At 38.8% G+C, this 22343-nt stretch overlaps 1 protein-coding gene across 8 annotated transcripts in view; it reads right to left on the bottom strand.

Annotated features, from left to right (window-relative positions):
- The window catches only part of CARMIL1 (capping protein regulator and myosin 1 linker 1), a 189472-nt gene that overhangs the window by 41478 nt on the left and 125651 nt on the right, over positions 1-22343 (bottom strand). For all 8 annotated transcript variants that reach the window (XM_061364712.1, XM_061364713.1, XM_061364714.1 and 5 more), the window contains 8 exons: positions 20731-20903; positions 18377-18445; positions 13716-13809; positions 11377-11475; positions 8776-8904; positions 8401-8532; positions 3553-3728; positions 1516-1603 (listed from right to left, as the gene is read on the bottom strand). In XM_061364712.1, the coding sequence (XP_061220696.1) occupies positions 1516-1603; positions 3553-3728; positions 8401-8532; positions 8776-8904; positions 11377-11475; positions 13716-13809; positions 18377-18445; positions 20731-20903 (960 nt within the window). The remainder of the gene's footprint in view (positions 1-1515; positions 1604-3552; positions 3729-8400; positions 8533-8775; positions 8905-11376; positions 11476-13715; positions 13810-18376; positions 18446-20730; positions 20904-22343) is intronic.

Raw genomic sequence — 22343 nt, 5'->3', positions numbered from 1 at the left:
TGTTACTGATGCAGGCCAAAACAGATCACAAAGTAAATCAACTAAAAAAAAAATGTATAGACAATCATTCCTTAGGAACTAAGAGCACTGACAACTAGCTATGGACACAATCCTGAAAAGCAGCAAGTGTCAAGCATCCAGAAACCATTACTGGGAGGGAGCAAACCCCAGTTTTGAAAATGAGGTACCACTGAAAAACTAACAAAAGGAAGGCACTCTTACCTCCTTGGCTATGTAAACATGAAGAGTAAAGAGTATCAGAAGGAAAACAGTTCTGTTCCCATATATAGTGTTGGTTAAAATATTGGAATAGTCTGTCTGGTTCTGGGACAATAAAGAGGCTTTTAAAACAGCTGGAGAAAGTGCAGTGGATTCTTACTGAAGTGACTCAAAGACTGGAGAAAATGACTTACTGTGCAAGAGCTGGGGCATGACCATGTTGTGCAATAACACTGGACAGAGACAGCCCACTGCTCATGCCAGCTGAGCCTGCTCCAGGACTAACTGAAGCTCATCAACGTGGCCCCTGCTGCATAGCTCCTGAGTCCAGAGGTGGTAACTACACAAAGCTGCTCTGTATCATGAAGACACACCCTCAAATAACCCAGTCATTTAATTTTTTATTTTTTTATTATTTTTTAAAAGGGGGGAGGGGACAAAGAGTGATTTGTTTTCTGTGTATGAGGATTTTCACAGAGAAGAAATAAAGAGAAATATATATGGTTCTCTTATGTTGTGCTGAAAAGCATCTGAAAAAATCCGTGACTGCAAGCTGAAGCCAGACAAGTTTCAATTAGAAATGAAGAGCAATTTCAACCAGGAGGATGACCACCATGACCACCCAATGGCTTCTTTAAATAAAAGCACTGAATATTCCTTACAAAGGCCCTTTAATGTAATTTACTTACATTAGAAGTAGAAATGTTTTTCTGCAGGTACACAGTTGGTTATTTCTTCTACTTTTGGTGAAGCAACAACCTTTATAATAAACAACTGTGCCTTCTGACAGCTAAGCACCTTCAAATAACAAAACAGTGTTTCCTTTGCTATCTTTCTACTCCTTTCTCTTCCAACTTTATGCCTATTTTTCTGAGGTAGCCTCAAGATGTACTTGTTCAGAGAACAAGATCTCAGCAGTCCCTTCTCTAAAGAATGAAATTTTACCTCTCATTTCATGAGCAACCGACTCTTACCATCTCACCAGGACAAGTACTGGCACTGTTTGTAACTAATGACTCAATGCTACATTCTGATGGCACTTCTGTTTTATATCTGATAATAGTGCAAAAGATAATAGGACAAATATATAATGCAGTCTTTTCCAAGGCTGTATCTTTCTTAAAGCAATGAGGCAGGAGTCCCACAATCATATTTCAAATTATGTCAGTGACGTCAATTAAAACGAGACCAATTTCAAAACAGAGCTGTGCTAGGGGGAAACTGAACAAGTTATGAATGTCAATGGCATTGTTAAAACACCCAGCATATTCAGCTATCAACCATGCAAATACTCACCAGTTTGTGATGGCAATGGGAAAGTGCATCCAGGATTTCATCTACCACTCGGTCAGACAGGAAAGAAGCCACTGTTAGCTTTACTTCACTGTGTGAGGATTAAAATGAGACAGAGAAAATTTTAATTCACACAGGAGAATTTTGTCTCTATTACACACTCAACAGTGCGATGATTATCCACAGGGCTGTCACTTTATTTGAAGTAAAACATTACAGGGTGTCAGGATACATGACTGCAGGTTTCAGAAATAAACTCATGAATCACATAATAAACAGAAGAGCCTCTGTACCATATTTAACCTGCTTCTCACATTTTTCTAAAAGCTGAAATGAAAACATCTGGGTAAGAGAGCTGAATTAAAACCACATGTGAAATGCAGTACGGAACACTCCACCTCCGGAGTCAGAGAAACATGAACCTCAGGTGAATGGGATTAGAAAAGTGCTGCCTGTTTAACACGACTACAACCCAGGCATTTTCTCTATTTGTGTTTGTTTGCCAGTTAACAACTGTACAATGCTGCTTCTCCAGTCCTTACCATCATAACTTGGCTTCCTCTTTTTCCTCTAGGTAACCACTTTGAAGATCTTAATGTCTGCCATTCCCATTACACAGATGTATGTGGAACATGCGCACACCCCATACCTGAATTGAGGTTTCACTGGTAACCTCTTATCAAGGAAATGTGTACTTTGAATTGTTCCCTTGGAGTCTCATCTTTGGCCACAGTACAAAAGGCTCAGGCTGTGGAAGGCAGCTGAGCTGCAGCTGACAAGCATGTATGCCTGCCTCTACAGTGTCAAGGGCAACTGTTTCAACTGACACCAGTAAGTAACATCATTTTACTTTAAGTTTTTATGTGTAGACTGAGTTACATTGGATTAACAAAGCTATTTCTATCTGGAGCTAGCACTACTGCTGCACAAAGTCCGGGGAAAAAGATAATAAACTCCTTGGAAAAGCAATACAATTCATAGGGAGGTAGAATGGTGGCTAAGCCATGACAGAGAATGAGAGTGAAGGGATTTCCCTTCAGTTACTTACATAATCATTTCAAACAATATAAGGCAGGAAGAGTGACAGTGTGGCACCCACTGACAGTTGCAGCTTCTATAGGTGGGACAGGAACTATTACTGTCAAGATTTCTTTGATAGGACTGAAGTGAAGACAACTCACTTCCTGAAGCATCTGAAACACTCTGAAGGCATAGCTAAAGTTCTTAACACCTTTTCCTGCCAATTTTGCTGCACTCCACAAAATTAATTTCTAAGTCTTATTGTTTTCCTTCTTCTGCGAAGATATTAGCATCACAATGCAAAATGACATGCTTTTCCATCAAGCAGAAAGGATTCCTAAGACAAATGATGGCAACTGCAAAGGTTTAAGTGCAGGTCCACCACCTTATACTGCATTAAACTGGTATCTGCTTAATATGAAGAAAGATGCAGCACAAGGTCAGGTAAAAGACTTTTTTTATCCTTTTTAAAAAGCAAACTAAGAGTTGTTTGGGGTAACTGTTTCTGCTCCAGGTTTGTGGTCTGAATATCCAAGTTTCCATTTTTTAAGTATGCCTGACTGCTGTGCATAACTCCCACACAAAATTTTAAAGTGATTTCTACAGCTACAGGACAAGGCTAAGTGCAGCAACAGACAGAGCTCTGTTAACATAAAAGCAAGTAAGTGAAATTTTCGTCTATTCCAGTAGTTCAGTATTACCTGAGAACATAAATTGGTTAAAAAAAAATATATCAGTCATGAATACGTTATTTGTGTGCCATAAGCCCAAACTCTTACTAAATAAAACAGAAGCACATGCATTAATGATCAAGTCAACATCCCTGGAGATTCCAAATATTTGAATGTCTTGAACTAAGTTCACCAGACATGTCGACAATTTCCTGCTCTTTGAATGCCTTAATATAGTTTCTTGTGAGTCACCAAAGCATTCAAAAAATCTTCTACTGCACACACACATACACGCAACGCAAGATCCAAATTCTATAACTAATTTTGTTCAGTTATTGTTTTAAAGTACCTAATTTTATTGAGGATATCAATTCCAGACTGCTCCAAGAGGACATTTTTCACAAAAGTGCGTGGGATGGAAATCTTCTCAGTGCTAGCCTCAATCAGGTCTTCACGGATGCGAGCTTTCTTCATTACATTTGGGCACAGGTTTTCTGCTGCATCCACCATAGACTCAAGGAGTGTCTACAACACAGTAGGCAAAAGCTAACATCAGCTACTGAGGTTTTCATCAGCTGGAAGATCACAGCATTATTCTGGGCCAAAGCACTATGACACTTTTAGATTTGTAATTTTTATGAATTCTCTTCCTAATTTCCAATCCATTTTACAAAATAAAGATAAGAAAGAACAACATACTTGTTTTGAAAAAGACCCACAACTGTACTCAATTGCCTTTTTAAATATGAAACATTTACATATCTGTATGTTTGACAGAATCTCCCTTGTACACCCACCACTGCTGCCTGTGCATGCTGCAGAAGCAGTAGATGCTCTGCTGCAGCTGCGTTTGCTCTAAGCTGTGTCCTGAATCAGCAATTTTCATTGACCCACCAATTCGTAAGAGGCATGAGTATATGAAGGAGACTAATGACATGCTGTACAGAGCTGGAATATACTAGCCAAGTACTAAGAAGTAGCTACAAGTATGATTAGAGTGGGCATACAAACCTTTCATATATGGATCTCATTTATATACCTGGAAGCCCATAGTGAACCTTAGGTGCAGTCAACAACTTTCATTCTTTTTTAATGATTGATCAAAATCACAAACCAGGACAGAAGAAAACCATACACACTCCAGAAACAGGACCGGGGAACTCCCAACCCCCTCAACTTTCTTCATCTTAAAATAAGGTCTCCCCTGCCAATGGTATAAAGCTAACTTCTTCCTTCTTAGACTTCATCTTAGAAAAATCTTTCATATATACTTCAATGCTATGATGTTATGCTACGAAGACCCTTTCAATCGCATTAGATTTATCTCCTATCTGTGTCTGTGAGAAAAGGTAATTCTAGTTTAAATCCTGTTTTATCTGGTTTCTTTTCCAAATCCCAGCTCTGACTAGAAGGCTATAAAGCCCTCGCTACAGACACAGGTGAGGGCTCAGTTCCTCACAATCACCCATGTATGAATCTGTGTCACAAAAAGCGCAGGAAAGCTCTAATGTACACACATGGGGATCAAGATGACACACAGAAACACTACTAGTGCCCTATGTCACTGAAACATCTTTCCTTTAATTGCTTTCAGTTTTGGGATCTAAAAAACTTAGGCAGGACCACAGAAGGAATGATACAACCATCAGGCCACATGGAAAACTAAATTTTAAATTCATACTGATCTACTTACATGCTGACGTATACCTGTGTACAGTAAAACAGATTCACACTGAGCAACATTTTCTGTAAGACTGGCAATTGTTCAAATTCTCTCCTACGTCCACCTCACTTCATCTCCAGTCCCAGAAACTCAGGAAATCTATTTTAAGTATATTTGGAGGCTGTTCGACCACCAATTAATTTTCCATCAAATAACTTTTTTCAGAGATTGCAAGAGGTCAAGGCTCATCAGCACAGGATTTGAAAACAAACTCTCCATGTCCATTCTCAGCATGAAGTGCTACTTCGTAAACAGATGGTTCTTTTCTGGCAGCTGGTCCCTTTGAACACTGAAGCTGTCATCCTGCTGCACTCCAGTGACCATGGGGTCTCCTCAGGCTACAGTGCTTCCAAAGTGGCAGGGGGAATAAAGACACCATCCTTGGTTCATGCAAGACCCATTTCCCCCATCTCTGAATCCTCTACATAAGTGGGACAAGCAGCATCTATTAGAAGACATCAGATTTTTCAACATATGACATGCTGCATGCAGCTTTTGAGTCATTTTTTTAAACTCAAAGGAAGATGGAAAGAAGAGAGGAACAGGACAGAGCCCCCTTTACTGAAATGGGCCAAGTCGTCTCCAGTTAAGACTGAAGGTTGATAACCAAACAGAAAAGGTATTTATAAATGAAAAAAGGAACAAAATCATAGTTTCCTTGAAATGGTATCCTAGGTAAGCCTAGCTCTAACTTGGGTGCTTTTAAATTGTGCAAAAATAACAAACTGTACCTCCACAGATTTCCTTTTTCTTCTCAATCTCACTCCATCAGTAAGTGACCTCAGGCTGAACTCCATCCTACAGAACATTTTTCTACTTGCATAGCCCTAACTGGCAACTTTCATATGCAGATACTGAGGTAAGAAATAAAACTACCATTACTGCACAATAATTTTAATGCTTCGAAGCAGCAGTCTGTAGCTTTTAATTGCCTAAGTGTAGATCTACAAGGACAACGCAGCAGCATGAACTAGCCACAGAGTACAGGGAAGTCTGATCTTTACATTTGATTTACAAGTATAAGGGACAACTGCCATTATAGTTAATACAGCGCTTGTTTCTGGGTTCCCAAATTCTCTGCACTTTAAGGACTTGTCCTGCACTCCCTCCTTCAGTCCCCAAGCAGATTCTGGTGTCATAACACCAATAAAAGAGCCTTTCAAATCCCTGCAGCATTATCCATATGGAAGATTAAGAACTTCAATGGCAGAAAAACTGAGCCAGGCAAATTACTAATGAGAAGTTCTGAAACACCCATTTTTTCCCATACACCTATGTAGTCACTGATGCAACTGTGCATTCTACCTTGCAAAACCACACTCAGCCTCCCAAAAACTACCAATAGATCACAACTACAAAAGTTACAAAGACAAAATGCTGCATGAAGGTGTCAGTGGGAAGTAGGAGGAAAGACTAAAGACCTTACTTGAACATTTCAACAGGAACATGATTTTCTCTTGCCTAAGCATCATTTGTCTTGTGCACGATTTTTCCCTTGGGCCTTTTTAACTGAATAAAGCACCTCCCGGTTCTGTGTGTCCACAGTGACACCAGCAGGAGAAAAGAAATACAATGGCCTTGCTATAATTTCTTCTTTGACCAACTCAACTCACTTCAAGATGTTACTTTTCCTTATTCTAACTTCTTCCTCCCCCCGTTCTTTCTTTGAGGTTAAAAGGAAAAAAAAACAAAAGAAAAAAAAAATCTCTTACTTGTCTGGAAAGCATTCACTGACTTTACTCAATTTCCAAACAAACACTTCTACCTAAAATCAGACTCTGGTTGCTATGGAAGCTAAAAGTCAAAACTCCACTTACAGAACCTAGGATATTTTCCCCCCAACAATTACAAAAAGAACTGTACTTATGTGAGCTCTCTTACCTACCTCCACAAGTACTAAACTGCACATAATGTTTTAAAATTGACCTAAAAGACTGGGAACAAAAATCCTAATCCATGTTCAGATCATGCCAAGAATGGCACCACAGAACCTAAAGGAAAACCTTTCAGCCTTGAGTGTAAAATTAATAAGAATGAATGTTACAATATACAAAGAGCATCACGACTTCATAGTTTCTTGTGAGGAACTTTAACACTACACAAATCAGAAGTAAATGTAAAAGTTAGAACGGTTGAGCTAAACTGCCTTTTGCTGTAAATGTGTGAAAGTGTAAATGGAAGACCTGTTAACTCAATCTTATGCCAGGAACTATAAATAACATTCCAAATGCTGAAGAGGCTTTCCTCCCTGCCTTCTCCTTCTCTAAGACTCCAAAATGCACAGGACTTATTTAAGTGTATGAGCCCTGCACAAAGAGCTGACCTAACTATTCCCATCCCAGTAGTATCCTAGAAGCTCTACTGAGAAGAACCTGGTGGAGAAATCACTTTCATGTCTGCAGAAATTTTAAAAAGTGATAAGGAAACTTCACCTCATTTTATATAATGGGGAAAAGGAAAATACTAGAAATTCAGCAATATTTTCCTACTCATTAACTTTTTAATTTCCAACAAGTAATTAGTAATATGGTATTATTATTGCTTTTCATTATATTCCCACCAACTGAAACATTTTCATGTTGTTTCAGCTGAAAGATCAACCTTCACTTTCTGATCCTTTGATAAGTTTAAATACAGAGAAACACAAGAAAGGTAGCTTAATCATAAATTTAAGTTGATCTGAATTGCCTCAGAACCATATTCTATTCATCAGCTTCCATACAGATCCCAACAGTTGATAAAGTTTCCCCACCTTGATTTCTTCCTGGACTAATGCCTTTGCATGTGCTGTATGGGTATCTATTTCATGTTTATTATACAGTAAGATAACAGAAGGTAGAATTTTCTGAACAAGAGCTGGCTGAACGCGGGTGAGAGCATTTACAGATCAATTATGTCTGTTTCCAGAACTGTTGTCTGATAGGCAACCTGTGAAAAGATTTCCTGTAAAGCTGCCTGTAGCAATTCTTGGGCCACTCTCAATACATAGAAGTTATCCAAACCAAAGAGTTACAGTGGAAATTCTGCACCAGGTTCAAAATAGTCACTGGGAAAAAAATTCTGCAATGGCGTCTACAGAAAAGCAGCTTTCACTCCAGTGGGATACCTTAACTAATGAGTACTTTTATGCAGGGCATGAGACTTTTTAGGGTGTTTGAGAGATGCCTTTATTAAGGGTCTAAGGAGCAACTGGTAATTCTTCCCCGTCTACAAGACAAAATAAGATGATAGTAAACAGTTTTTGCTCCTATTGCCCTTTGCAAACACTAAAGCATTTTTTTTCATTCTAAACAAGAAAATATCCAGATAAGGCCCAAAGTTATAAGAAGCTAATAATGAAAAGATAGCTTATGTATAAATACACTGAGAAAATTAAACGAACAAAGAAGAGTGGCACATTTGCATTTAGCAACAGAAAACCTCAGATTTCGTTATTCCTGCATGCAAGAGATGGTAACACATCTATCCACAGACCTTAAGCTGTTCATCCACAACCCTTGTGACTTCTCCAGCCATGGATTCAAGTGTCTCTTGGATTGGATTGGAGAGTGAACCATTCGCTCCTGCCCAAGAAGCTCCACCGAGGTGATACAGATTTGGTAGGAGCTGTAAGACAGAAAGAATCTCTTTGGAAAGTAGGCTCATCAATACCTGTCAGGAAATCTCTCTGCTAAATCAAAGCCTTTATCAATTAGGATTATTTTGTCACTTTCAATACTACCTGTAAGTGATCATCTGAAGAAAACATACTTTTCTGACAGATTGTTATTTCAACTCCCCCGAAAGAGAAAAGCTGCAACCATACACTGAACTGCTCTCAGTATTACCAGTATGCTTGGAAAGGCTTACTGTTTTGGAGTTCTTAGCATCCCGCATAAGCCGTTCTGCAGATTTGACATCCTCCTGTACAGCATCCATGCCACAGTTTCTTAAAGAGTTGAGATGATCTTGCACTTTAACACATATTCTGTCAATCATCTACTTGAACAAAAGACACAAAAAAGATAAAACATCAGAATATTGGTCAAATGCAAACTGAATTCAGTCCAGGTAGAAAATCAATACTAACATGATGAGATTTGTAGAGACAATATAACAATCTGGAAACACATGATCAGAGCTTAGAGGTATATCAATGCCACTGAAGAAAAGCATTATATCTCGCAAAGACACACCTAAGCACTGGAAAAATAAATAAAACTTTAATATTAAAGAAAACCCACAGAAACGCTTTCTTGTTTCTCCCCCTTCCCCCCAGTTACCTCCAGGATAACTGCAAATAACCAACACGTTACCCATTTCAAGTGGTGTTCTGTTTTTTTTTAGCAAGTTGAATACTGAAAATGTTGCCAATTCTAACACTCTGCTCAGAAGGTCCCTGAATTGTTAAGAATTTCAGACAGTAAAAGAAAGTGCTGTCAAAAAAGCCAAGAGATTTTTCCTGTCTAAGCAAAACACAACTGTGCAGGCTTATGGACCATTCTTTCAAATGTAAATATTCCTTGTTGTAAGGAAATTACAACTACCAAAGTAGAAGTTTCCATCAGACCTTTTGCAGTAGGATAAATTGAACTTAAATCTGTACTGCAATAGAATTGTATTCAACATGCTGAAAATGCAGGGCAGTGTATTTGTATCCTTACATGACAAACCAATACGAATGCCTGACATACAGTCAGTTTTGATTAAGATACATGAGGCAAAGAGACATAATAGTTAAAAGTCTTTATCAGCTCATGGAGCATTCATTAGAACCAGCTATTTGACACTTTGAAGCAATATCTGAGCGCACATGTCATCATCATGAAAAGTCGGGAGCTCTAGCACATGATATCATTAGCAACAAGAACTGAAATAATCTCACAGCATGCTCCTTTTCTGCTCCACATGACTCTCCCTCTTCAAAGGGTTTTGGATGGGGTTTATTTGTATAAGTACAAAAAGCTAATTAATTATTAGACAGTGGAAAGTCCCATTGGGACATGTGGACTAAGAAAAAAAAGAAAACACAACCCCCCCCCAACACTCTGGGAATAATCACGCAATTCCACCATCCTAACTAAAAAATCTTTTCCAGCTCTCTATTAAAACTGTTTTTGAAATCCATCCTCACTGTACACAATTCAATTTAGAAATGAGTAATTTTACTTTTAAAATAACAATAAACTACAGTTACTGAAACTGGATGGATGTGTGGTTGTTGGAGAAAAGCACAGCTAAAACCACCAAACTATGAGAAGATCTAAACTTTATTCAGATGGACTTGGGAAAAAAAGGTGGCTTTGGAACAGATAAATTACTAAAACAAAATAAAGCGATACTGTTCTTCCAGTTTTTAGTACCAGCACATCTCTGTATACCATTTTCTCTGTCAAGAGGTTAAGGTACAATTTCAGCTTCTAGTAATAAAATTCTGCTCCATTAAATTTTAATAACACAGGTAGAAGGAGGCCACTTTGAATGAAGATTTACAAAAAAAAAAACAAACATAAATGTGGAGAACAAAGAAATTTCATTGACTCAGCTGAAAAGCAAAACAGATATTCCTCTCTTGTTTGCTGGAGTGTCCCATTTGCGTGGGAACACAACTGGTGCAAACAAACACGGAAGTAAATTTAAAACAAAGGCAGTGACAAGTTTTATTCTGCTTACACCACCTTCCTCAAGTGGTGTACTGGAGCTGAAAACAGCCCTGACAGGTACTGACAAGAAATGCACTAGAACAGAGAGAATGGTAAGCTACCAGATAAAACACTTGTAGACCTCTCAAGAGAAAGAATAAAGAACCAAAACAACATGCGGCATTTAGGAAACCTGGTAGTGGTTGACAGAACACAGAAGCTTGTCAGATTCAAGCAATATTTTTGGCTGTGTTAGACAGGAAGGCTTTTCAGCTGTCCGGAGTATAAAGACCACAGAAAACTTCCACATTCCTTTGCTCCTTTTCTCTGAGTACAGCTTCCCATGATACTCACAGTTCTGAATGCGTAAGGTAGACAATGACTTGCTCTCTAAGGCTATTTACGCTGGAGGCACTTAAAAGGCCTGTTTACATGGTTACTCAGTGGTAGGCAGAGACACTAGAACTGACTCAGACTCCAAAATTGGTACAGCATTATGATGATGCTTGTCACACTGATGAGAGCCTGCTGAAAAGTCAAGACTCCCCAGCACGAATGAACTAAACTGTTCCTGCTTCCAACAGTAGCTCATCCAGAAATAGCTTGGGTCTTTCTCTACACACTGCTACTACACGCAATGCCTCCCTCTAACAAAAGCTTTCTTTTTCCTTCACAAAATATTATCATTAATAATTATTATTTCTTGGGAAACTTAAGTTTCACCCTCAAGCTATACCAAGCTTTAAGCTACTCTGACAGAATGAGAGACAACTTTGCCCCCAGGCTGATTTTAGACACTGAGAAGTACCAGTAAGGAACAAGTTCTCACCTGCTGAGTGGTACTAGTGACAATGCCTTGCTGCAGCCGGTATGCTTGCTCCTGCAGGTACTTTCTGGTCTCGTGATTACGAAGCAAGTAATTTTCTATCTAAAAAACAAAGCCAGTTTAGGAAATTGATTCAACTCTCCACACTGCAATTTGCTTTCAGTTTTGCTGTCATATCAAAAATTGGGACTGACAGGAAAAGCTGCCTGAGTTGTTTTGTTATCTGCAAACTTTGTGTCTCAGTGCTTAGTAATTACATTGGCAAATATTCATTCACTCATGGACTAGTGAAACATCATCAAACAGTGTGCTTTTGCCAGTTTTTTCTGAATTAATCTTCTATTTTGGACAATTTAGTAAGTTATGCTGACAAAGGAGTAGATCCAGGTTTGAGAAATATTAGAAGGGACTCTATCCATAAAATGTTGCTGTAGAGACCATGATGACACAAGATAGTAGATTCATTTCCTTTAGATGCATTTGGCCTGCTGCAAAGACACATATTTAAATAGCAGTATGGTCTGGAGAGAAGATAAAATATCTGAAAGTGCCTAACTGCTACAGGAGCCTCAGTTCAAACATTACTAAAGGCTAAGCAGTACTTAAGTGTTCTTAAAAGACAACTGATTCCTACTCACAGCTACTGGTCACAGCTTACCACAACTGTCACCAGTAGTAAACTTACCTTCATCCAGCTTAATGGCACATAGAGTAACCCCCTAACCTGGCTCCATCAAACTTAGTCAAGTAAAAAAACCTCTACTAGCAAACATTTAAGGTTCATCAAAGGTGATGGATCTGGTCTGAAAAGAAGAGAGGGGAAAATGATGGGTGGAGTGACCACAGGTTGTGAGGCAGAGACTAATAGGCATGGTCACCTCTAAATCTGCACCAGCAACAAGAACTGGAAGAGTCTGACCATGCCTGGCAGCAATGCAGAGTTTACCCAGTTTGGCCACGCTAAGTGTGCTGCAGAGATACTGGAGCTCCAGGGATTTGCTACCATGCCCATCTGGTGCTGGACCAGGGCCAGGAGCACTCTCACTGTACTCAAGCTGTGGTGTGCTGAAGCTTACAGGCCCTCCTGAGACGTTAGTCAGTTGAGGTGCCCCCACACTGGGCATGACAGCTCAGTTTGTGCAGGCAGGCATTTCTGTGTGCATGGAATTAGCTGTGCTCACAGCACTGCTCCTGAGACCTTTTCTTTGGAAAGACCTTCCTTGTGTTGTGTAAAGAAAGCCTGCACCACACAGGTTAAAACAAACTTGGGGCCTAACAGTTTAAGCAACGTTGACATGAATAAAACAGAATGCTCTTTATACATAATGCCTAATTAACGTGAATTTAAATCCCCATGGCCAGAAGCTTCATATTTTTGTCAGAGATGCATCTATCATTCTAGATATGAACCTATCTACAATTATACTAAATGAGATGTAAGAAATTCATCCATCCCCCACGATTCAGTTTTTTTAAAGCAGAATTTAATCATTTTATGCATCAAAGAAAAAGGCACTAACTACCAGCACTTTTCCCTGTGAGAATCACTTTACTGAAAATTTCTTTACTAATAAGGATCATAGACATTTGCTTTTTAATCACAGTTATCTGTAAGAACAATTTATCAGGTTTTTATGACCTTATCCTGGCTGAAGGAAAACTGCTCATTAAAGAGATGTGAACTGTATGCTTTCTGACTGAGCAAGAGGCTCATTTGGAGCTTGCAAGATTCACTATATAAAACTCCCAGCTGTGTTTTAATAACTCATGCAAATGGAACAGCTACACATACTGTCAACACCTCTTCATCCAAAAGAACGTTTTGGTGCAATTGTTTATTTAGGGCAACATACTGCGTAGATTTTATATGTACAGTATAAAACACAGGCAATAAATGTTTTCATTCTCCCCCAAAATTAAAGAGCATCCTTTGTCTTATACAGCACTGACTGCATTTTTTATGACAAAATGAAAACCACATACCAATAATTCTATGCACATGGAAAGCATAGCAAAGCACACAAGCACATGTAACAAACATGCTAGTTTCTAATTCTCCCTTTCATAGTTAGGCATACAGCAATACAAGATAACTTGTACTTAAAACTTCTTGATACTATACCATTACATTCCATCAGCCTTCACTCCAACCACTCTTTAGAATAAAAAGCCTTACATACTCTTGCAGCACTTGATTACCACATATATGTCCACACAAATCAAACAATCAATGAACCTAGCCTAGAAGTTTTTTTCCTGCAAGCCTGAAATAACAGCCACTTAACATTATTACTGTATTTTTAGTGGGTTCATTTCCGTAAAGTTGGATGCATATGCAATACCTTTTGCAGTGCCTCTTCTGTTTTCTCAGGATTTGTTTTGAGTGCTTGGGAAGCATCATTCATTGGTATAGGCATGAATCTCAAAGTATAGTTCCTAAAGAAAAATAAAAGATTTTTTAAACAATAAAAGTTAACCTTATTACTGTGCCTCTTTACAGAGAACGAACTAGACTGGAGAAATAAGATGCATCTAGCTTGTCCACGGAAGGTACTAAGAATGTATTTTTCATATTTGTAAGTGGACTAACTAGAGGCATGCACACTCCTTTTTGCTCTCACTTCTTCTTTGCCACTGGATAGAGGTGGAGATTTTGAAAAGCAAAAAATGCAGTCAAGTGACCAATGCCCAGTGGCTGTGAATTAAAAGGCCAAGCTGTCCTCTGTACCTCTGTGCACAAGGTTGGATTACTTTTTCTTACTTCAAAACAGAATAGGCAGTGTCAGTGCCTGCTGGGATTTCTATCAGATCTAAGCCTAAATGGAAATATTCAGTGACAGATAGTGACTAAGAATCTGAGTTTTGAAAATTTACTATTTAATAACTTCTTATGTTTACAAGGATTTGAAGACACTTGCTGAATTTTTAATAAAAGCTGACAAAACATGCATAGCATCTCTACACCGCTTCATGCAAACAATTGCTCCCTGCATTTTACTCATTGCTTGCAAAATATTTCCACAGGTTTGTCCATCTGCTGTGATATGAGAATAAAGACAGGGTTTTGGTCTTGAGTGAAAATTGCATTTAAACTGAGAACATAAATTGGCTCGCATGACACAGTTAAACCTAAAATGTTACATGCAGTGTTGTGCCCACACACCTTCAAATTTGAGTAAGTGAAAACAAAACAGCAGGAAATGTTTAAAACCTGGAAAGGAATTTTTTTCTTCCTATTTTCAATAGCCTTAATTTCCTGCAAACACCTCTTCCTCCTCCAGCTGTCTGCGAACGTCCCACCCTGTGCTCCCATTCCATAGAGAAGTACATAAATATATATGGAACCCCATATTTTTGAGCACTTTAAAGCTGACAATTTCAACTGAGTCAGATCCATTGACTTCAACGGACCCATCCTCACTAAACACGCAAAATCCAACAGCAGACACCTTAACTACTGTGAAACTTCAAGGTTCTTTCACTTCCTTTCCCACCAGTTGCTTAGCTACACGAAACACCACTCTCCGAAGGGTAGCAGTGTTTTGAAGTGCCAAACACACCAATGTCTCATATATACTACCCAACATTTTACCTTAAATTATAATTAAAAACTTCTATGTTTCTTCTCTAATGTCAATGTGAGGGTGGTGAGGCACTGGCACATGCTGCCCAGAGAAGTTGCAGATGCCCCATCCCTGGAAGGTTGGACAAGGCTTTGAGCAACGTGGTCTAGTGGTAGGTGTCCCTCCCCTTGGCAGGGGGTTGAAACTGGATGATCTTTAAGGTCCCGTCCAACCCAAACCATCCTGCGATTACAGAATGTATATATAGCTGTCAGTGTCAGGCAGTTGCTCACATGGAGTCAGCAAGGTCCCTGTCCTTCCGCACTGTTCAACTACTTACTGCATTATAGCCATAAAAAATAACTTTTCTTTCTTGTTGTCTTGTCCTTCGAGAGAACTGTGCAAACAATGCAGACCCTGCTATGTGTCCTCATGTAACACTAAACGGCAAACAACTGGCTGCCCACCAGCATGGGGAAAATTTTCAAATGCCAAAGATACCAAGCTCAAAGTCAGACAGTAATTACACACTGCGCCGATTGCCCGCTACCTGCCAAGTGGTGTATTTATTTAGCTAAAAAGAGAGGTAGAATTCCAAGGAATTCTGCAGCTGTTTGACATTTAATATAACTCATGCATTGAAATCTGTAATTGTCAGCTCTCATGGTAGTAATTATATGCTAAATTCAATTTAGTCAAAGGCTTAGTGCACTGTCCCTCACACACACACAGAGAAGAAGGGTGGGGAAATGAAAGGCAAAGAGATTTCATGGACACACCGTCACAGGTCCCGAACTTCAGAAGACTCTGTACTTGCTTTCCTTCCAGACAGATAGCACTGTATTGGAATGTTACTTTATTTTCACCTAAGAATTAACCAGCTATTGGGGGGGGGGCAGAAATAAAGAAAGAATTTAAAGCTTGCTTTTCAACTTTGATCATCAGAGCAATAGTTATCTTCACGCTTCATTTTTCTCTGTTTCCTTTGAAGCCTAAAATACTCCTCCATTCTTCTTTTTATTAGCACTCCACTTGTCTCCTGTAACAGAGTGTATTTCCCTATCAAATGGAAAATCCAGTGATTTCGTAACCCATTAATACTCTCAGCAATATAACTATATTTAAAGGATGTCAAATTTCAGAGGGTGCTAAGAGACTGGAAAGGATGTCTCAAACCCATCCCATCTCTCCCTCTACATACAGCATGTGTGACAACAGTCCTACATTTTGTCCCTTGTAGTAGCTTCTGCCCCATTCATGACATACACTCTTTGCTGCACTGATGATAAGTTTGCTACCTATTTTTCTTTTTAATGGGAATAAGATCATCTGTTTTGCAGGCTTGTGCATGTGAATTTCATGTTACTGCTAAGGGAAAAACTTGTAGCCTTCTAACAAACCCCAGCATTTACCATGGTATTTTAGAACCTGAGCTATTTATTCTATCAGTCCATACAGAAAAAGTATCGTTTAGAAATGAATGTGGGGCAATACTGGACACTTCTATGACAAAATGGGCTCTAGGCTGCAAAGCACAGAAGCACATTCTTATTTTCGTATTAAAATTACAGAGATACAAGTCCCTGTTTAATGGTCAGGCTGAACAGGATGCCCACTATTCTCACATGCTCTCCTGAACTGCCAGCTGTACTGAACCCTGAACTCTACAGAAGATCCTCTCAGCATCTCACATCAGCTGGCTGGGACACCCTTGGGGCAACTCTGCCAACAGCCATGCTCCTGGAATTCCCTTGCAGCAATACAACTATAAACAGATGAAAAAAAGCTGGAAGGAGGGAAAAAAACCCAATCTTTAGATTACTTCAGCCTGTTTTAAAGTCTGTTACAATCCCTCCCAATTCTCCTCAGCCTCCGCATAATACTGCAAAAGCCTAGCTTGCTTTTTTTAGTGGTTTAGTATATGATTATCTTTCTAAAGAGCAAAATGAAAACAAACAACACATATACCCCTAAGCATTTTCAGTATATTTTGACTCATTTTGAGCAACAATTCTTTCCTATGGAGTACTGATGGTTTCATGGGGTTTTTTTTAGGCAACATATAGAGGAGGATGTTTTCAAGATGGATTGTTTAAAGGCTAATAGTTTTAAGTCAGTATTGACAGCTCCTCTCCTGCAGGTTTAAACCTTTATTGTTTGTGGCTTAGTTTGTAATATTACCAATGATTTTAACAATTTTAAAATGTTAGAGGAGACATAAAATGACCAGCTTCCAAGGTAAATAAATTAGATGTCACCTCAGCAAAGCAGAGTGCCACACAGTTATCTGCAGCATTTCTTTCTCTTTTTTTGCTTAGATGATTTGCTTCTGCTTTAGGATTTCCTCATCCTTTCTATTTACTTATCCAAGCACTTCAAAGCAGAAAATTTGATGCTCCCCAGAAAATAGGCATATTTTCTTTTCTACCCCGTCTCATAAATACACATTCTATTGCCCTCTAAAAGAGAAATGTCTTCAAGCTGAAAAGTAACCTTTGCAAATTATTATTCAATACTATCAATGGAATCACTCCAAGATGATTTGCTTAATTATACATCATTTATATAATTTTCCCCATCAGTGCAACTGAATTCATTTTGAAAACAAATGTATAAACTACAACAATTTCATAAAACAAGTAACTTCATAAGCTCTAGCCTCATGACCCCTCCAAGGGTTAAAATACTGCCCTAAATAGTTACACTGTTCCGAAAGACGTTTTATCCAGTAACTAGCAATTGCACCTTACCTTCACCTTCTGCAGACACCCTTTGTTCCTGAGGGATTTAACTATGTGACACAACTGCAACTGCTGCTTAATTTAAATCTGTAATTTTTCCCTCTTAAAAAAAGTAGTAACAACGTATAAAGAAATGTGATGGAGATGGAGATAGATGGAAGTCGTTTAGCATCTATCACTGGTAATGGCTGCAACTATAAGTAAGCTCAGGGAAGCAAAATGACCTAGACTACAGTGATTACAATGAAAAATAGCAGTTCCTGAGATCACAATTAGTTTAAACTTGCTGGAGGAAAGGAAAAAATAAAAGCCAGCCCAAAAGGCATGCTTCAGTAATTTTCTGTTATTACATACAGCTTCATTCACTGACTAGAATAGAATTTCTGCATGCTAGCCACACAAAAGAATAAAGAAAACGGAAAATATTCTTAAGTTCAGAATTTTAATGCTAACAGTAGAACTCAATGGCCTTAATGTTGATAGCAGAGTATGGATGAAAGAGCATTAGAGCCTTTCCCCATCCTTTTGAAGATGTGAAGTCATACATTTTCCTTTAGATTGAGCATCCTGATGCTTAAAATTGAGAGCGCTCAGCATCTTCAGATCATATTGACTGCGGTGAGAACTGCAGCTGCTCAGATCATTCAGGATCTAAGCTTTTGGCTTCTTCATCAGTCATTCAGTTGCTTGAGAACTTACTTTTCCAGTGCCACAGCTATGTCCTGGAAGCCCTGCGCAGTGATGTTATTCTTGTCCCATATTACAGTTCTAAGAGGTGGGGGTGAAGAAAAAAGGAAAAAAAAAAGGGTTAAACAAAAAGCACTGAATAAACCTGTACTGAAACTCTGCTTATTGAAATAACCCAGTGCTGTATGTTAAAAGTTGTATAGTGGAAGGCAACATTTTAAAAACCTGTCTTTAGTTATACCTAAAACCTTGAAATGTCAGAAGTTAGGGACAAAGATACTACAAAATTCAGTCTTTCTTTTTTTGAAGGAGACTCTGTACTGTATTTTCTACCACCAGCATAAAATTGTAACTTTCCTAAAATACAGTTAATAGAAGGATTTGGAGATAAAATGCCAGCTTTTTCCAGGAACAGAATCAAAAATAAAGTTCAAATGTTTGCTTTTGCAAGCCCACACTGAAAACTAAACATTGCAGCAAGTGATCAGTCCCTGTTCTATGTAGGTTATATGGCTACACTTATAGAAAAATGTATTTAAAGAATTCATCCTGAGTGGCAGTCAAAAATTGCAGGCTATTGTATATTCAGTCCTCTACTAGCTCATCATACAGTTCCTGTGATTCCATATGCAACATAACTAGCTGCCAGTATAAGCCATTAAGTTAGGTGCATAAACTGTAGCTCTTTTGAATACACAACAGTGATATGAGTGATCAAGCCACCCTCCTCCTCCCTCAATTTAGGCCACTCAAGCAGACTGCCTGGCAATTTGTGAACACATGTTCAAAGTTCTCATTAGTAGTCAGAAGAGACAGTCAAGCAGATAAATCTTGCCTGTGCAAGAGCACTAGTTGTAGCTGTGATTAAAAAATAGAGCAACCCCCTCCCCAAGATTTGTGCAAAAAAGAGAAAAGATAGATGGCAGGGTTTCACAGGTATTGACACCCTCCTGCTGTTGCAGAATTATCCCTTTGTTTTTTAAATGGAAAGATGGAGATAAGAAAGAGAGGAACACCCCCTCTGCAAAGACCAGATATACTTAAGGTCAAATCTTGAATATTTTGGTCACTGGAAAGTGTGTTTATATTTCTACCCGGATGTGATGTTATAACATTTTAAGCAGAGCCAGTTACGACTGCATCATTCAGTTTGTAATCACACCACAGATTGTGGTGACATTATGTCAACTGTGACATTCAGTGTACTGTGAAACATTTCAGTCTGCCATCTTGAAAGCTGTCAAGGCTTTATTTCGTCAGGCACAGTGGTCGTTTCAGGTTAATACATTCAATAAGCCTAAGTCACCTCTCCAGTGTTTCCTTGACATTTCAATATTCAGTTTGGGGCCAGCAACACAAAAACCAGAATCCCTGCTTCTGAGCAAAACAGCCAGGACTGTTCTACCCTATGGGAACAAATGCTTGGAGACCAAGCATGAAGTGGTCTCTTCACACAGACAATACACTAAGGAAGGTTCATCTGCACAGTCTGACAAGAGGAGGAGTGAGGATTAGCTTTATAGATAACGGTGACATATTTAGAGGTCCCCATCCAGATTTACATGATTGAAGGTTTTACATGCTGGATAGGAAAAAAGTGATACTCTCAAGCCATCAGTGCCAGACATGTGCTAAAAAGCAGCAAAGTTGTCAGGTGGATGAAGTTGCAGAGAAGAGATGCCAAGGTCCATCAGCACTGTAGCAGGGAAGGGAAAGGAGGGATGGTCCATGCTGCTACCCACTCTGAATTCCACATGCTTCTAGCTCTCCTAAGAAATTGATACTCCGGAAAACAAAGAAAGATTTAACTTAGTTTCCCATCAAATATTAAATTTTCTCTGCTGGGAAGGCCTCCAGTAGAAAAGACTGAGCAGAATAGAAGAGAATGGCTAAGCACTGGAACAGGGCTTCCAGAAACATCATGGAATACCTGTACTTGGAAATCCTCAAAACCTACCTGGACAAGGCCCTGAGCAACGCCGTACAGCTTTAAAGTCAGCCCTCCTTTGAGAAGGACATTGGATTATGCAACATTCAGAGCTCTATTAACAAGGATGCTTGGATTTTTATTATGATCCTAGGAAATTTACAGTTCTGTTGTTCCAACAAGAGATCTTTCATTTAAATTTAGAAAATGTCATTTTTTCCAGTTTCAGTTGTAGAAATGTTTTTGCAAAAAAAAAAATCTGCTTCTCCTGGCTTTTGTTATTTTGTTGAAGAAAAAAGAATGAGAATCTTTCCAAATTGAGACACTATAAAAGTGGCTATACACAGAAGGGTTCTGAGGAGAAACAGCTTAAGAATAAGTCATCACCTTCAGTATTATTAAGCTGTTCTATCTTTTACTGCAAATACATTTCCCTTACCTGAGTTTGGTGTTTATCTGTAAGGCTTTTGCCAGCATCTTTGCTCCCATGTCTCCCATGGCATTTCCACTAATATCCACTTTTGTAAGAGAAGTGTTGCTGCCCAAGGCATTAATAATGATGGTGACCTCAGTCTTCAGCTTGGAATCTGCGAGGGACAATGACTGCAGAGGCTGTGGAGCACAGAAAGGGCACTGAGAACAGCAACTGATAACACACTCATTTCTCAAACATCAACCAAAAGTTACAAGTTCCCCAAACTCTCGAAGACAGCAATAACCATCAAAGAGTTATTTCTGTGTTTGCTGCAGATCCTACAACATGTGATAAATTGGGAGTCAACAACTTACAGCACAGGTGCCAAACACATACACACAGAGTATGTTGCAACACCCTGTGCTGACAGTGCCTTCAATTTCCTGTGTTCTATTAAGTACCGAATACAGCACGAACCCAAAATGAGGCAACAATCAGCTTTGCAAGACAATCTCAATTGTCCAGTAGGTTTTACTTAACCAGCATGCTTTCCTGTCAGTGACAAAAATGTCTAGCACTTCCCTCCTCTCCCTCAGACTGAGAGATTTATCCAAGGGCAAATTAGGAGCTGAGACATTGCTGAAACAAAACCAATTCCTTCAAACTGTTTTATTATTATTCAACTTTAGAAGTGATTGTGCTTATCTGTTCCTTCAACTAAGGGCATGGGCACTTGGGAAGAAATAGAGAGAGAAAACTGTAGCAGGTCTGAAATTAAAAACAGTAAGACAGTATCTACTTAAATGTGTAAGTCAAGGAATATTATTTGCAGTGGTGTTCTGACACCTATGATTGCAGTATCTTTAGGTAACTTTAGATAGATAGATATATAGGTAGATAGATAGATAGATAGACAGACAGACAGACAGACACACACTATGTTATGCTGAAACTACTTTATTGGGCTCTGGCAAGGCAAACTCTAAGACTTAAGAAAACCTCTTTTAAAAATGTCTGTATTCTCTCAGTGTCCCAACACTTGACAGCAGGAGCTCAAGAACTACAGTTTGTCCATCACCATGCCTTGCAGATATATTACAATTGCTAAAACTAAAACTGTAATTTGTCTTAGCTGATGTACGAGGATTTCACAAAACGTTTCCCTTGCTCAAGTGTGAGTTCATGCAGAGGAGTTTGCTGTCATTATACACCCACTTAGGCATGTACTGGAGGATGAATTTTATAAGTTAAAATATCCAAATTACATGTCCAAATGTCCAAACTAAAATGTCCAAACTGCCAGAGTGGGAAAATCAGTATCTTGTAAAGATGAACCCACATTAGGTGCCTAAAGCTTAGATTAATATAAATAAATAACTGAACTGTGCACACCTTCTGGAGTCCAAGATGCTTGCATGGTACCTGTTATACAATGGGACTGCAGCCTCCAGACATGACTGGATTACAGTGATAACTAAAAAGCTTGTAACAATAGGAAACAAACTTATAAATGAGGAAATGCGTAAGAATTTGGAGGCACAGCAGGTTTATAATTAAAAAGGCTAACAGTAACACAAGCCGCATGCTGGTTTTATTTTAAATGGAAGTTATTAAATTACTATGTTAATGACCTTAAT

This window comes from Neopsephotus bourkii, unplaced genomic scaffold (genome assembly GCF_033783945.1).
Source record: "Neopsephotus bourkii isolate Nb327-2 ecotype Australia unplaced genomic scaffold, CSIRO-AGI_Nbou_v1 NB_1248, whole genome shotgun sequence".
NCBI lineage: Eukaryota > Metazoa > Chordata > Aves > Psittaciformes > Psittacidae > Neopsephotus > Neopsephotus bourkii.
Note: the sequence above shows the minus strand (reverse complement) of the source record. Positions and strands in the feature narration are given on the sequence as shown.